The sequence below is a fragment of the Rhinolophus sinicus genome, chromosome 15 (assembly GCF_057876585.1).
Source record: "Rhinolophus sinicus isolate RSI-liver-muscle chromosome 15, RSI-T2T, whole genome shotgun sequence".
In the NCBI taxonomy this organism is placed as follows: domain Eukaryota; kingdom Metazoa; phylum Chordata; class Mammalia; order Chiroptera; family Rhinolophidae; genus Rhinolophus; species Rhinolophus sinicus.
In genome coordinates, this window is record NC_142515.1 from 133,485,624 (window position 1) to 133,500,540 (window position 14,917).

A 14,917-nucleotide genomic window follows, 5' to 3' on the forward strand; every position below is an offset into this window, starting at 1 on the left:
TCTTCAAAAACCTAATTTAAGGACGGCGGGATGGCTCAGTTGGTTAGAGCGCCAGCTCTCAACAACAAGGTTGCTGGTTCAATTCCCGCATGAGATGGTGGGCTGCACCCCATACAACTAAAGATTGAAAAACAGCGACTGGACTTGGAGCAGAGCTGTGCCCCCTACAACTAGATTGAAGGACAATGACTTGGAGCTGACGGGCCCTGGAGAAACACACTGTTCTCCAATATTCCCCAATAAAAATTAAAAACGAACAAAAAACCTAATTTAAGGTAAGACATATAATAAAATTATTATACTTCTGTGAACATTCTGTGACTTTTGGAATTTAGCATTCTTACCTGTAAGGTAAAACTGGCTTGGCAATCTTCCTGACACTCCCAACTCTGACAAATTTTTCAAATCCAAGACTGAGAAGCCTGTAAAGAAAACAAGGTAAACGGATTCTGATTATTTAGAAAGGAGAACATAAAACAAAGTTTCATATACTATTTGTCATCAAAATTAATTTTGTGTAACAGTGTATTTTACAGTTATAAAATTGAATGTGAAGTGCATAAACTTAAAGTAAATACAGTGCAGCTGAGGGTGTAATGTACTTATTCTATAGAGAACTGTAAAACACAGATTGTCTTCTGTTGAGGGCCCGTTACATGTTACTAAAATATCGATGTTAGTATTTATCACAAATAAAATTGCCCCTCGAGACACAATAATACGGAAAGCAATAGCTACCATATATTTAGCACAGAAATTTATGCGTATTAGAAAGAGTGTGGCTCTTTATCTAATAGTAATTACAGCTCTGCGAGACACATCATCTTAGAGATGAGGACACCGAGAGGCAGGCGGGAGTCAGCCATTCCTGAGGCCTGGCGAGTCTGGCTGACCCCACGCCATCTGTGATCACAGGCACACGGCCCCAGGACTCGGGACAGTGCAGGCCGCTCAATGTGAAGTACGTGGTCCTCTGAAGCATCAGCCACTGCAATAAACCTAACCCACAAGCTACTGAAACGCTTGTCACTCCTACCCGAGAAGGACTCTGTCAACGGCTACGTTAGTGGAAGAAGAGAGCAGAACCTTCCAAGGTCTTGAATTTCCAACTGTAGGAGCTTCACTCTTTTCAAACAGCTGCACAAAAAACAAAATCACCACCGCCAACAAATAACTCTTTCCTGCTCCAAAAACACCTAATTATTTTGAAGGGGAAAAAAAATAAAGGCAGTATCATAAATTTCTGAAAGAGCAAGAAACATTTTCCCATCTCTGTGCCTCTCCTTCATTTAACTAATCTATTTAAAAACAGTAACTGGGTGTCCACAACGTGCTAAGCACCAGGATAAATAGGTAAATAACCAAAGGCCTCCACACTTAATGAGACCAGCGTGTACTCAGGAAGACAGACCAGTAAAGGAACAGTAATATAATAGCGTGGTGGGGGAAGGTGGAGTGGGTAACGCCGTGAAGCACATGACGGAAGAAGCGCCTTCCAGCGGCGAGCACACAGGTATGAAACTATAATCTTGTGCACCTAGAAATTACACACTGTCACCCGAGTAAATTAATAAGAAGTAATGATAACATGGTAAGCTCTTCAGAGAGCGAACACAGCTCTCCGCCCTGGTGGAGACGGGATGCTTCCTAAAAATCACCAGTAGCAGAGCTGTCTCCGAATAAAACGCCCAGGCTGCTCAGAGGGGTCCTTCTAGGCAGCGGCAGTGAGGCACGGAGCTGCTGAGTGTTTCTACGCAGCCTGTGACAAAACAAGCAAGGGGTGCCTCACAAGAGTCCTCCCGCTGGGCCTAAAAGACTGATTTCGGCCCTAAAGGCCCGGGAAGGTCACTGAAGGTTTAAGCAGTGGAACTGACTTGGTCAGATTATTTTAGAAAAACTCCTTCAGTGAAAATCTAAAGAAAGGTAAAAGTAAAGGGGACGCCATTACAAGCACTGGGACAATCACATCACCCACATGCCAGCCTATGGAGTGCTTCACAGGTGCTGGGACCGGCCCAAGGCTTCACCTGTGTGAGCCCAGGTAAACCGGCACCCCCAGGCAACAGGAGCCGCTATGAAGCCCACCTTACAGAGCAGGAAATTAAAGCAGATGCGTGGCTGCCCAAGATTGCCGAGTTGGTAAATAATAGACAGGACACAAATCCTTAATTCCAGCTCTGAGGCCCACATTCACCCAGAACGGGAGGGGGCTTGGAGGTAGGTGTGAAGGGGCAGGGCTAGGTGTGGAGGGGGCTGGGCTAGAAGGTGTTGAGTGGGCGGGGCTAGACGGTGTGGGGAGGAGCTAGAAGGTGTGGGGAGGGGCTAGAAGGTGTGGGGAGGGGCTAGAAGGTATGGGAGGGGCTAGAAGGTGTGGGGATGGGCTAGAAGGTGTGGGGAGGGGCTAGAAGGTGTGGGGAGGAGCTAGAAGGTGTGGGGAGGGGCTAGAAAGTGTGGAGGGGGATGGGCTAGAAGGTATGGGAGGGGCTAGAAGGTGTGGAGGGGGCCAGGCTAGAAGTAAGGTGTTGAGTGGGTGGGGCTAGAAGGTGTGGGGCGGGGCTAGAAAGTGTGGAGGGGGATGGGCTAGAAGGTGTGGGAGGGGTTAGAGGGTGTGGAGGGGGCTGGGCTAGAAGTAAGGTGTGGGGAGGAGCTAGAAGGTGTGGGAGGGGCTAGAAGTAAGGTGTGGAGGGGGCTGGGCTAGAAGTAAGGTGTGGGGAGGGGCCAGAAGTTGTGGAGCGCAGGCACAGGGGCGGGGCTAGGAGAAGGAAAGCGGGGAGGGCGCTGTGGAGGATGGAAGACAAGCTGACTAAGGGTTTCACAGCAGGTCGCTCATCCAAGCAGGTGCCGGTGGTGGACAACGGTGCGCACTGTCCCTACCCAATGCGAACGCTCCGCGCTGTTACCCAAGTGGGAAGTTAGAGAGTCACAGGCGCCCACGAAGCCGCCTCCCCGCTTCTCACCCTGGATGACCGTGATGGGGGGCACTCGCGTGGGTGGCCCGCTCGTGTCTTCGGCACTGTTGTGGGATGCCATCATGTGGGCTATCTGGGTCAGAGCGGCGGCTTGGTCCAGGTTTAGCGTGTGTACCCGAATTAACTCACGAGCTACCTGCAACGTCGCTCCTAGGCTGAGTACTTCCAGGTTTGTGTGGATAGTTGACAAGGCTGGTGGGATAAACTTTCTCTTACTGACTCTCTTGTTGCTAACTGTAGCTGACGAAGACCTAGTAAAAGGCAGCAAATGAAGAAAACGAGGGGCTTTTGAAACAGGTGAGTAGACCTGTTCATAACTTAACCGTCACTTTATAAGCATCACAGAGAACCTTTTTTTGCCGACACAAATGTCTAGTACCTGAATTTGGGGGAGGGTGGGAGAGAAGAGAACCACGCTTGATGAATACCTACTCCGAGGGAACACTAAGCATTTTACATGTTATTTGACGTAATCTTCACAACAACGCTAGGAAGTAATTTACCCAAATAGAGATACAGAAGATATAAACATTTTTCCCGAAAAGCACACAGCTTAGAAGTGGTATACTGACTTTAAAGCCTATGCTCTATTATACAAAGCTGGCTTAGATAATTAATATAGCCTCTGTTTTAAGTAAAACGTTGATAAATTGTTTTTATTTCTATAAAGACTGAATTTATTTCAAAATAGAAAAATAACATAATGGATTTTTTTCACCTAGGACTTCACTGTGTTGAGAAAAATGAAACACTACTAGATAGACCATAACATTCCAAATTAGAAACTAGACCTTTTCTGTCATTTTAATGAGTTTAGTAAAATACCACTTCCAATTTTTTAAGAGGTGGTATGGTATTTGAGAAATTAAAAATGAGATGCAGGTTATGTCAAGAATAAAATTAATATCAATATATGTACTGGACTCAAGCTGTAAAATTATGATTTAAAATTTTAATTGAATAAATTTGACATATGACACTAAGGTATACAACTTTGATATTGTAAAATGATTCTTGTAAATGTTGAATAATTTGTGGCATAAACATACAGATGAATAAGAAAGTCAACACTCAAAAGATCCTTAAGAAATGTTCCGGGATCAAATATATGGTGATGGAAGGAGAACTGACTCTGCGTGGTGAACACATAATGTGATTTATAGATGATGTAATACAGAACTGTACACTAGAAATCTATGGAACTTTACTAACAATTGTTACCCCAATAAACTTTAATTAAAAAAATAATAAATAAATAAACATATTTCCTAAACACAAAAGAGGCATGTAGACAATATCTCCTTTAAACAAATAAATAAAATTAAAATTAAAAAGAAATGTTCCCTGACAAAAGGAAAAAATCTGCAGTAACATTTACTAGCCCCAACCACAAAAAATAAATAAATGATGGATTGGTGAATGGACGGACTGATGAGAAATGATGCATAGTTCCCTTTCGCTTTTGATTTTCAACGACCGACAGACAATAATCTCACGGTCTCTGAGAGGTAAGTGAAACTGTGTTGAGGACATTTACGTGATGTGCATTTAGTGCACTTTCACAGTCATGGGTAATCGCTGCTTCTGAACAGCCAGGACTTACAGTGTCAGCAGGTGCCATGTGAGAGGCAGGGTGGCTGGATTAAAGTGGTCCTCAATGTTCTTCAAAGTGGTCAGCTCTGTGCTGGCATTACAGACCAACAAGGCGTGGACCACTGCTGCAGAGGAGGCAGAAAACGAAATTCCATGTAAGACAGGCCATAAGCAACTCTATTAAATGTCCACGTGACTCAGGCCAGTCACTCCCGCAACGTGAACCCTGAGGGCTTGCAGGGGTCCTTTCACTCGGTAAACCACACTATCATCTGCTCCATCACACTTCACAGACGGGTCCCCCAGACTCTGCAGCCCAAGTCAAATCTGGACTCCGCACACCAGCTCGTGGATAAGAGCGGCTGTGAGTCAAGCTTGGTGACACTGCCTGCAGCTGGCATCCTCCCCTACAGTTGGCATACCATGTGTGCCTGCAGTGGGACCTATGTAGCTTCTGGACATTTTCTTGCATGTCTTCCTCAATAATTTTATGAAAATATATGGAAAGCAGAAAGCTAGAATGCTGATATTGGTGAGGAAACAAGTGCAACTAACATGAAAAGACGCATCGAAAGTGACAAACGCTCCCTTAACTGGGGTTACTGGACTCAAGCTGGTTGACTAGGACTAACAGAACAACCTGACAACCTGACAGAAAAATATCAAATTAAAAACATATAATACTTGAATGAGTCATTAAATGCTGTGTGTAAGTGGTTATGGACCAAATTCGAGCAGAAGTTCCTCCCGACATCGAAACGCATGGAGAGGCCCACGCGTTCCCAGGGTGGATGGGGCTCAGCTTCCTTTACTGAGAGAAAAACAAGCCGCAGCCTACTGTCTTCCTGAGAACTTCCCAAGGCAGACGATAAAACACCCTTGGAACAAAAAACACACTGTCCTTCCTGCTCAGCTGCTCGCAAAATCTCTCGTAAAATCTGTGAAACCTTTTTGGTGTAAAAATAAACAGTTTGATTACTAAATGCACCCTATTAAAATAAAAATCAAGAGAATCGAATAAACTAAGAGAATTAGAACTTGATACAAAACATTATTTGAGAAAGTTCTTACACGTTTAATGTTTGTATTTTTAAAAATCAGGTATATGCCGTGTAGAATTCAACTTTAACAAAATACTTGAGTGAGGGGTCAAGATTTTGTTGCTAGCCCTCTGGGACTTGCACTGCAGAAATATTCCTATATTAAGTTTCCACATGCACCATCAGGAACACACTGTACACAATGTGGGAAGGAGGGGTGGGTGTCTTCGTGGGCCTCTGACGTTCATTTTTAGTGTACATGAACCCGGCCGTGGTGACACTTACTGTTGGTGGGCCAGTTAGAGGGGCAGTAGCCTCGCAGAGGCAGTATCTCCAGCTCATTGGTAGATGATGGTCCAAAGAAGGCACTGCAAGCGATGAAAGTGTCCAGTTCAAAGTCCAGGGTTTTAGAGACCACCCAAAGGTCATCTGAAAAAACAGACATTTGGCAAAGGGCTCAGTGTATGCTCAATCCAAGGCTATTTTGAATTCTTTATGTGCTTAGTCCTACATTATTTCTGAAAACATTATTTCTCTTTGTTTGCTGAGAAATATCTGCAAGATTCCATCCAAACTAAGATGACCTGGACAGAAAACATTGCATTTCCACGTTTTTAATTGGACTACTTTTATTTTATATTTATGAAAAACAGTAAACAAAGCAAAGACAACACGTAACTCATCTTTCTCTTATAAAATGGGTTCTAGCTATGCCAGCCTTTCCAAGGTGGGCTCGGACATGTTTGGTTGCCACGCTCAGACAAAGCCAGCAATGCGTTGGTCCAGCCCAGGTTCTCTTAGTAGGCCTGATGCTCTGGGTTAAAGACGGGCGTGCTTTCTCTGCGTAATGCGCCTACCCACCTCCACAGCACACTGAGCCCGCGGAGCCAGCAGGCGACTTCCCACAGCACCTGGGCACCGAGTCCACCCCCAGCTGAGTTTACACTTACAAAGTGTCAACTGTATTGGTTCTAAAATGTACTTACACCAGCCCTGTCTGTTATTATATAATTCAATCACGGGGTATTGGAACCATTATGAGCATGAAGAAAAAAACTGTTTTAAGAAAAACAACAATTTAGAAAGACGTAATTAAAAAAAAATAAAAAAGCCCAAAACACAAAAAACTGCTCTGACTCAAGTACAGATGAGATAAATGTAAAAGACTAGAAAAGAGATTTAAAAAAATTCAAACCATTCTCCACTTAGATTGCTTCACAAGTGTCTTTAAGTTCTTGGTCCATGTTTACCAATTTGAAACAGTGTATCTATATGGGCAGCGCATGTGTGGGGATTGTTATCAGAAGAAAAGTGCAAAGGATCTCCAGTCAAAAGGCATTCTGGGGCTAAAAAAAAGGAATGGATTTTCCCAGCGAACTCCCAGCAAATCCCACTCTCGCCAACCACAGGAGGAAGAACGGTGGGAGTGGGACAGGTGGGCCAGTGACCGGTGAGGCGACAAGCCAACACTCGTGAGCAGCCGACTCCAGTCTTGCGCTGAGGCTGAGCCTGGGAGACAGCACGGCCTGAGCGGCAGGAAGGGGAGGCAGCCACAGAACCAGAGTCACGGACAGGGCAACAGGTCAGTCCACGCAGTCTCGGATCTACGGGAATCAGGTCACGGGTGAAACATAATAACCTCTGTCATTTCTGGGTCAACAGATACTTTGAAAGTCAGACTGGTACTATTACCGTGTTTCCCTGAAAATAAGACCTAGCCATCAGCTCTAATGTGTCTTTTGGGACAAAAATTAATATGACCTGGCATATTATGTTTGATATCATATTATATACTATGTAATGTTATATTATATTATATTATGCTATGTTATATGATATTATTTTATACCCGGTCTTATAGTAAAATAAAAGCAGGTCTTATATTGATTTTTGCTGTAAAAGACGCATTAGAGGGCGGGCCTGATGTCAGGCAGTTAGAGCTCCGTGCTCCTAACTCCGAACGCTGCCAGTTCGATTCCCACATGGGCCAGTGGGCTCTCAACCACAAGGTTGCCCCCACAAGGGATGGTGAGCAGCGCCCCCTGCAACTAGCAATAGCAATTGGATCTGGAGCTGAGCTGCGCCCTCCACAACTAAGACTGAAAGGACAACAACTTGAAGTTGAACGGCACCCTCCACAACTAAGATTGAAAGGACAACAATTTGACTTGGAAGAAAAGTCCTGGAAGTACACATTGTCCCCCAATAAAGTCCTGTTCCCCTTCCCAATAAAATCTTTAAAAAAAAAAAAAAAAAGATGCATTAGAGCTGATTGTTCGGCGAGGTCTTATTTTCGGGGAAACAAGGTACTGTCACCACTTTATAGGCAAAGGAAGACGGAGGCCCAGAGAACTAGGGTAAGTCAGCCACGCAAAGGCTGAAAAGCGGCAGCTCTGGCACTGAATACAAGCCCCTGAGCTCTCTGCAGCTGCCCAGACCGGGGCCACCCTCCCCAGAGGCACTGCCAGGGAGCACAGCGGATGCCACCAGGGAAAATTACTCCTCGGCCAAACTAATGAGACATTTAAGGGGCACAAAGACTTCAAAAGAAAAACGTACTAGATTATAGAGTGCTTCTACAGGAAAGGAAACACCAGAACAGATGGACAAAGAATGCAAATTCAGCCTGGCAAAGAGATTCACTGAGGTAAGGAAAGACAGCAGCAATGCAAACTCACAGCGAGAAAATATGAAAAGAAACGAACAAATATTATTTGCAAAAATATACTTGAAATAAAGTTATAATTGATGGGATAAAGAGCAGAGTGGATACATTTGAAAAATATGCAATTTAGAAGGGTATTGCCCCGAAAGAAGGACAAAAACCCAGAAAATATAAAGGAAATGTGAAGAGATTTAAAGGAGTCAGGATTTAGAGAATACATTCAGAAGTGTTAACATCTGAATAATAAAAGTCCTAGAGAGAGAAATAAAAAGAAAGGGTAAGATTATCTGAAGAAATAATGGAGATCAATTTCCGAATTAAAAAAAAAAAAATTCACTGGGGCTGGCCCGGTGGCTCAGGCGGTTAGAGCTCCATGCTCCTAACCCCGAAGGCTGCCGGTTTGATTCCCACATGGGCCAGTGGGCTCTTAAGCTCAAGGTTGCCGGTTCAACTCCTTGAGTACCGCAAGGGATGGTGGGCAGCGCCCCCTGCAACTAAGATTGAGCATGGCACCTTGAGCTGAGCTGCCTCCCGGATGGCTCAGTTGGTTGGAGAATGGGCTCTCAACCACAAGGTTGCCAGTTCAATTCCTTGAGTCCCACAAGGGATGGTGGGCAGAGTCCCCTGCAACTAAAGATTGAACATGGCACCTTGAGCTGAGCTGCCGCTAAGCTCCTAGATGGCTCAGTTGGTTGGAGCGCGTCCTCTCAACCACAAGGTTGCCGGTTCGACTCCCACAAGGGATGGTGGGCTGCGTCCCCTGCAACTAGTAACGGCAACTGGACCTGGAGCTGAGCTGCACCCTCCACAACTAAGACTGAAAGGACAACAACTTGAAGCTGAACGGCACCCTCCACAACTAAGATTGAAAGGACAACAACTTGACTTGGAAAAAAGTCCTGGAAGTACACACTGTTCCCCAATAAAGTCCTGTTCCCTTTCCCCAATAAAAAAAATAAAAAAAAATCTTAAAAAAAAAAAAAAAAACAATTCACAATGCATATGTCAACCAATGATCATGCTGTCCTTCTTACACTTATACAGAGAACTGGGGGAAAGAATAGAAATGTTCCCTGACAAAGGGAAAATTCTGCAGTAACATTTACTAGCCCCAACCACATGCACATGCACACACACATGCATGTGCACACAGACACGCACACACACAAAACTCCAAGTGGGCTGACAATTTTCTCAAGCACCATGCCAATAAGAAATCCTTAATAAACTTGAAAGAAAAAAATGATCAAACACAAAACTTTAAAGCAATTAATAAAAATTACAGGTGAATAATTTTAGACCTGAGCATAGGGATTTTTAAAACAAGACAGAAAAAGCATTTCATTTTTGACAATGACTATTCATCTGACTATATTCAAAAAGAATTTTTGTTTATCTAAAGATACCTTCAATAAGTGAAAAGACATGATCCAGACTGGGAGCAGATAGTCATGATATACATGATGAACAAAAGATTAACATGTACAATAAAAACGATAAACAAATAAGTTACAAACAGCACAACAGTAAAATGGGTAAGAACCCACATAACCAACACGCATATGAAGGAAGAGCTACTCACCACCACCGGTGGGCAGAAAAATGCAAACTAAAATCAGTGACATCACCTTAGGCCCATCCGAGTGGCTGACCCAAGACAGTGGGAGTACAAGCACGTGGGACATCAGTGTGGCACTGTGGCGTCTCCATCCTGTGTAATGTCCAAAGAGACCCCACACTTCACAGGAGATACGAGAGCATTCACATGCACTGTCCACACAGCGTGGAAACAACGACCACAGGGAAGAGTGACAGAATGAGCTGTGGTGCAGTCACAAACTCACACTCACACACACGCAGCCCAAACACGCCATCTAGATGCAGATTTAGATCACGCCCACAAGCTATATACGTTGCAGCAATATGCTGTGAAGAGACAGAGGTAAGTTCCAGGAGATACATACAGAATTGCATCATCTTAATAGTGTTAAAAAAACAACATTTTAAATGGTTCTTTAGGAATTCATGTATGTGAACCTACAGACAAAGGGAAGATGCTGACAAACACAGGGATTTAAGGGACAGTCACCTTAGGTCGGGAAACAGCCAGGTAGTGGGGTTACTGTGTATGAAATGCATGTTGCTATAAAGGTTAAAGCTAGGTGACAACCAGTGACAAGAACAGGTCATGAAACCAAAGATGATGATTACCCAATTTAGTGCATCTAAAGGCTTTACTAAAAAATGTTTTGGATTTTATTTCCAAATCCACAGAATTTGGGGTCCAGTGTTGTTAAATTGTGCAGACAATGACAGAAGTATTGATAAGCTCATTACATTTTCAGTTTGTTTTAACATTAGGTCAGAATGCAGTTGAATCAATATGCTTATTTATAGGATGCCGATAACATTGTGACTTTTTAAACAAAATTAAACAGTTATCCGTAGTCTTTAATAGATTTTTAAAAACCAAAAATGTATAACATGCTTTGTGAAATGGTCCAATGTACTATACAACTCACAATATAACTCTATTAAACTGTACTTTAAAAAGTCTCTCTAATATAGAGAATTCAGAGCGGCATGAGAATTCAGAACAGACACAGGGCAGCCCCTGCCACCAGCTCACCTTTGCTGTAAGTCGAAGAACTTTCCTTCCGACTCAGCTTAAGATAAAGTTTGCTGTTAGGCTCACTGTAAAATCCAGGATGTACAGTCGTGAATCTCTTTAATTTGCCAGACTGTTTTCTCTGAAAATCAAATCCTTTCCTGCAAAATAAGTAAAAAGCAAAAATGAATTTGAATACCGCAGTACACATTTTTTCTTAGTTGAGATATAAGTGACATATATAACATTATATTAGCTTCAGGTGTACAACAGTGATTCAGCAAGTCTGTTGTGAAGTGGTCACCATGGTAAGTCCAAGTAACATCCATCACCACATAATTATAAATTTTTTCTTGTGATGAGAACTTTTAAGATTTACTCTTTTAACAAATTTAAATATACGATACAGTATGAAACACAGTCACCTGCTGTACATTACATCCCCAGGACTCATTTATTTCACAATCAAAAGTTTGAAGATACAAATGTTTTTTAAAATCTTTAAGGAAAATCAAAGAACCAAGGTCTCTGTGTGTTTATACACTTTATACAGATATACAGAATGAAGACATACTGTGTCAAAGGAAGAAAACAGCAACCCTCAGAGTTATCATTAAATGTTTTAAGAGACTGTGACAGGAAACCTATCTAAAACCTCAGCTGCTATAACTACCAAATGGGAACAAGGAATTATCCCCATTATTTCCGTATGTCATAGGTAACTGTGATGATTAAAGGAAATAATACATGCAAAGTGCTTAGAAGCCCCCAGCTCATGTTATTCTTACATTATCACACAGATGCTCATGACGTCTGCTTCTGGGGTGGTCCTGTTCCTATGGGACATGTTCCCAAAAGGAGAATTTCGTTATCCCGGAAACTCTAGCCCGGGCATGTGAATGACCATGACCCTCCTCTCCTGCACTGATCAAAAATATTCTTGTGGTTTGTTCAATATGGTTTGACGTAGGACACTAATGACATAATAAGGGTCAGAAAAACTGCATTCCTGCCAGTTACCTGCTTGATGTTTAGAGGGGCCAAAAAATAGCTTCAGAACATCATTCCCATGTTCTAATTAGAAAAACTGAGGTCCTCTACTTTTTACATCTTTTTTCTGTCACAGTCTCTTTTCAAACTAATGATAATCTGTGAGGTTACTATTTTCTGACCTAATTAGAGGCCATTATTTAGCATCATAACACAAACCTCACCAACAGCTGGCATTCCTCATAGAGGGGTATGGTTTGACTTCTTAAGTACAAGCCGATACTCTTTATGTCACTTAAAACCATACTGGCTGGAGATTCTTTCTGCGTTAAATTTCCTGGGGTCATTTTTTCAAGCCACTTGAAAAAGTTACATCGGTCAGCTTTGGGTGCATCACAGGTATAAAAAAGACGGCCCTGAAGGGAAGAAGATACTAAAATTTAGTGAGAAAAACATTGATCTAAGTTTTACTGTTTCTGTGTTATGTTTGTCAAAACTTTCATAAAGTTTGCTCGTCATCATGTAGCCTCAATAAGTTAGTCCCTAAACAACCTAATCTCTGTTAATTTAAATAATAAATTAAAATTTAAAACCACCTTGTTTTCCATCTGTTGTCTCATCATCAAAAAAATTACATTATCCTGAGACTATAAGCTTATTTGAAACATAAAATGTATTGTTTTTGATTTAAAATGGTCACCACCGCCAACCTGAAAGCCGCCCGGAAACAGCGCATTTTGTGCTCCCTTTTCTCTCACGTAAGTGCATGTGCGACACACAGAAGGACACACGTGTGGAGTTGTTTCAAAATGAAACTCAGGCAACAACACATTTCCTGTCACCTCAGCCTTGTGCCCAACAGCACATCGTGTATGACAACCCTGTCGTCAAACAATCTTAGGAAGACTTTTGGTGCCTCTAACGTTTCATCCTACGGTTCTAATGACTCATGGGCTCTTGCTTCTGACAATTACAGTTAAGGTTTCCACACTCAGCTAAGGACGAGGCAGAATGCGCGAACAGTGGAGGAAGCTGTTGTGACGCATGAAGCGCCGTCTTCCACTGAGGACACGCCGTGAATCAACACACAACACACACTAACTTCCTTCACAATAACACGCGTTCAGCACACCAATGCAGTCCGGACGCCTGTCTGTCCCTGGCACTGGGGGCCACCGAGAGCTCCTTGATGCTGGGCTGGCACTGCGATGGGCATGACCCCCTCCGCCCCCCGGCTGGAGGATCACACAAGGTCCCGTCCGTGCTGGTCTCTGCACCACTGGGTGCATAGTTAGTGCTGGGAAACCTGAAGGTTGATCATCAGTCCTGTTTCTGTACCCTGAGCACAGGTCGCCCTCCAGGAACAACGCGCTGTGAGCATGTTTGTTACTGAAGGCTCCTGGAGACCTCTTCTTCTGAGCTTCTCACAAAGCAGCAGGCGCCCAGCCCTTTACGAGACAAGCGGCGGTGGCACAGGAGGCGAGAAGGAGCCGCACCTTGTTGGGACCGTCCTTCTGAACCATGACAAGCTTGGCAGGCTGATGATGATGGCAGGATGGCACACTACTTTCTACATTTTTCAGTTTCTCTCCTTTTGACGACATGTAAAATGATATGTCAACTTTCGAAAGAGCTTTGTGCAACCTTTGTGCCAGCCCAAACAGCAATATATTTAGATGTTCTACAAAAAAAGATACAGAGGAAAATTAAATACAGAATAATTTCGTGTTTGGATCGCACATGTGCTATTGGTTAGCTAAATTTGAAAACAGCCTTTTAACAGAGTAAACTATAATCTCATACTAATACCCACTTTTTTTTAAACTAAAGTTTATTGGAGTGACAATTGTTAATAAAGTTACATAGGTTTCAGTTGTATAATTCTGTATTACATCATCTATATATCACATTGTGTGTTCACCACCCAGAATCAGTTTTCCTTCCATCACCATATATTTGACCCCATTTACCCTCTTCTAGAATCCCCCTCCCCCTTACCCTCTGTTAACCTAATACCCACTTTTTAAAGGCAAGTTTTGCCCTCTACAACAGAACAAACTGTCAAAACTAATCATGCATCATATTCAGTATTTCCTACTTAACAGAACCATTTGTGACACTTCTACTTTAAAAGAAAATGAAAACTATCACTGGAAAAAGATAATACTGTCATTTCCCACTTTTGAAACTCAACTTGATCTGAATTAAGGTAAGTTACTGTCAAAAACTGGAATGAACACACAGAACATAACAAATCTCAAGGAGAGACTTTAGTATGGAAATCCACAAGTCATCACACTCTTTCACAGCTGTATCTACCACTTATTTAGTGGCGGTCAGTCGTAATGGAACGCAAAGGTAACAGTCATACCTCTGAGACACGATGCAAAGACCTGCTTGTACTGAGCAGGAGACTGAAAATCGGCTGGTATGCGTACGTGCCTTTGTGGGAGGTGAGAGGATTTTATCTTCTGCCCACTTGGGAAGCACAGCTCAGAGCTACTTATCTCCTGAAATGGAATAATTCAAGTTATTATAATAACTACAAAAAAATGCTGTTGGCTAGTGAGTAAATTATTTGCTATAGATATACTTAAGAAAATAAACAATTAAAAAAAATTCCAGAATTCTTTAAAATAATTTTTCAACTTTAGATGAGAAACCACTATAGCAAGAATAGCTATGCATGACACTTATTAACAAGTAAGACTAACTGTCCCTTCGTAAGTGTTTAAATAGTTTTTGCCAGGAAAAACTCAAACTGATGTGAATGAATCATTACGTATTGCTCTTTCTGATTACAACTATAGTAAGAATTGCTCACAACCAACGTATAGAAAGATGTACTTTACTGATACTGATCTGATCAGCAAAACTGAACTGATTGTGTGAAATAAAACCAATGTCAGTGACAGCAGTAATGAAGTGGCTGTGGGACCAGGGGGAGCTGTAACGAATGACCTGTTATGGGCCAAATACCACACCACACACTTGTAAATACAAAATTTCACTTCATGGTCACAACTACTAGGAAAGATCTTAAATCAAAGAT

At 42.6% G+C, this 14,917-nt stretch overlaps 1 protein-coding gene across 3 annotated transcripts in view; it reads right to left on the reverse strand.

Annotated features, from left to right (window-relative positions):
* The window catches only part of ZGRF1 (zinc finger GRF-type containing 1), a 61,523-nt gene that overhangs the window by 11,509 nt on the left and 35,097 nt on the right, over window positions 1-14,917 (reverse strand). For all 3 annotated transcript variants that reach the window (XM_074338577.2, XM_074338576.2, XM_088792638.1), the window contains 9 exons: window positions 14,237-14,375; window positions 13,362-13,546; window positions 12,085-12,281; window positions 10,897-11,036; window positions 5,888-6,031; window positions 4,573-4,687; window positions 2,958-3,220; window positions 1,037-1,196; window positions 345-422 (listed from right to left, as the gene is read on the reverse strand). In XM_074338577.2, coding sequence (XP_074194678.2) covers window positions 345-422; window positions 1,037-1,196; window positions 2,958-3,220; window positions 4,573-4,687; window positions 5,888-6,031; window positions 10,897-11,036; window positions 12,085-12,281; window positions 13,362-13,546; window positions 14,237-14,375 — 1,421 coding nt within the window. The remainder of the gene's footprint in view (window positions 1-344; window positions 423-1,036; window positions 1,197-2,957; window positions 3,221-4,572; window positions 4,688-5,887; window positions 6,032-10,896; window positions 11,037-12,084; window positions 12,282-13,361; window positions 13,547-14,236; window positions 14,376-14,917) is intronic.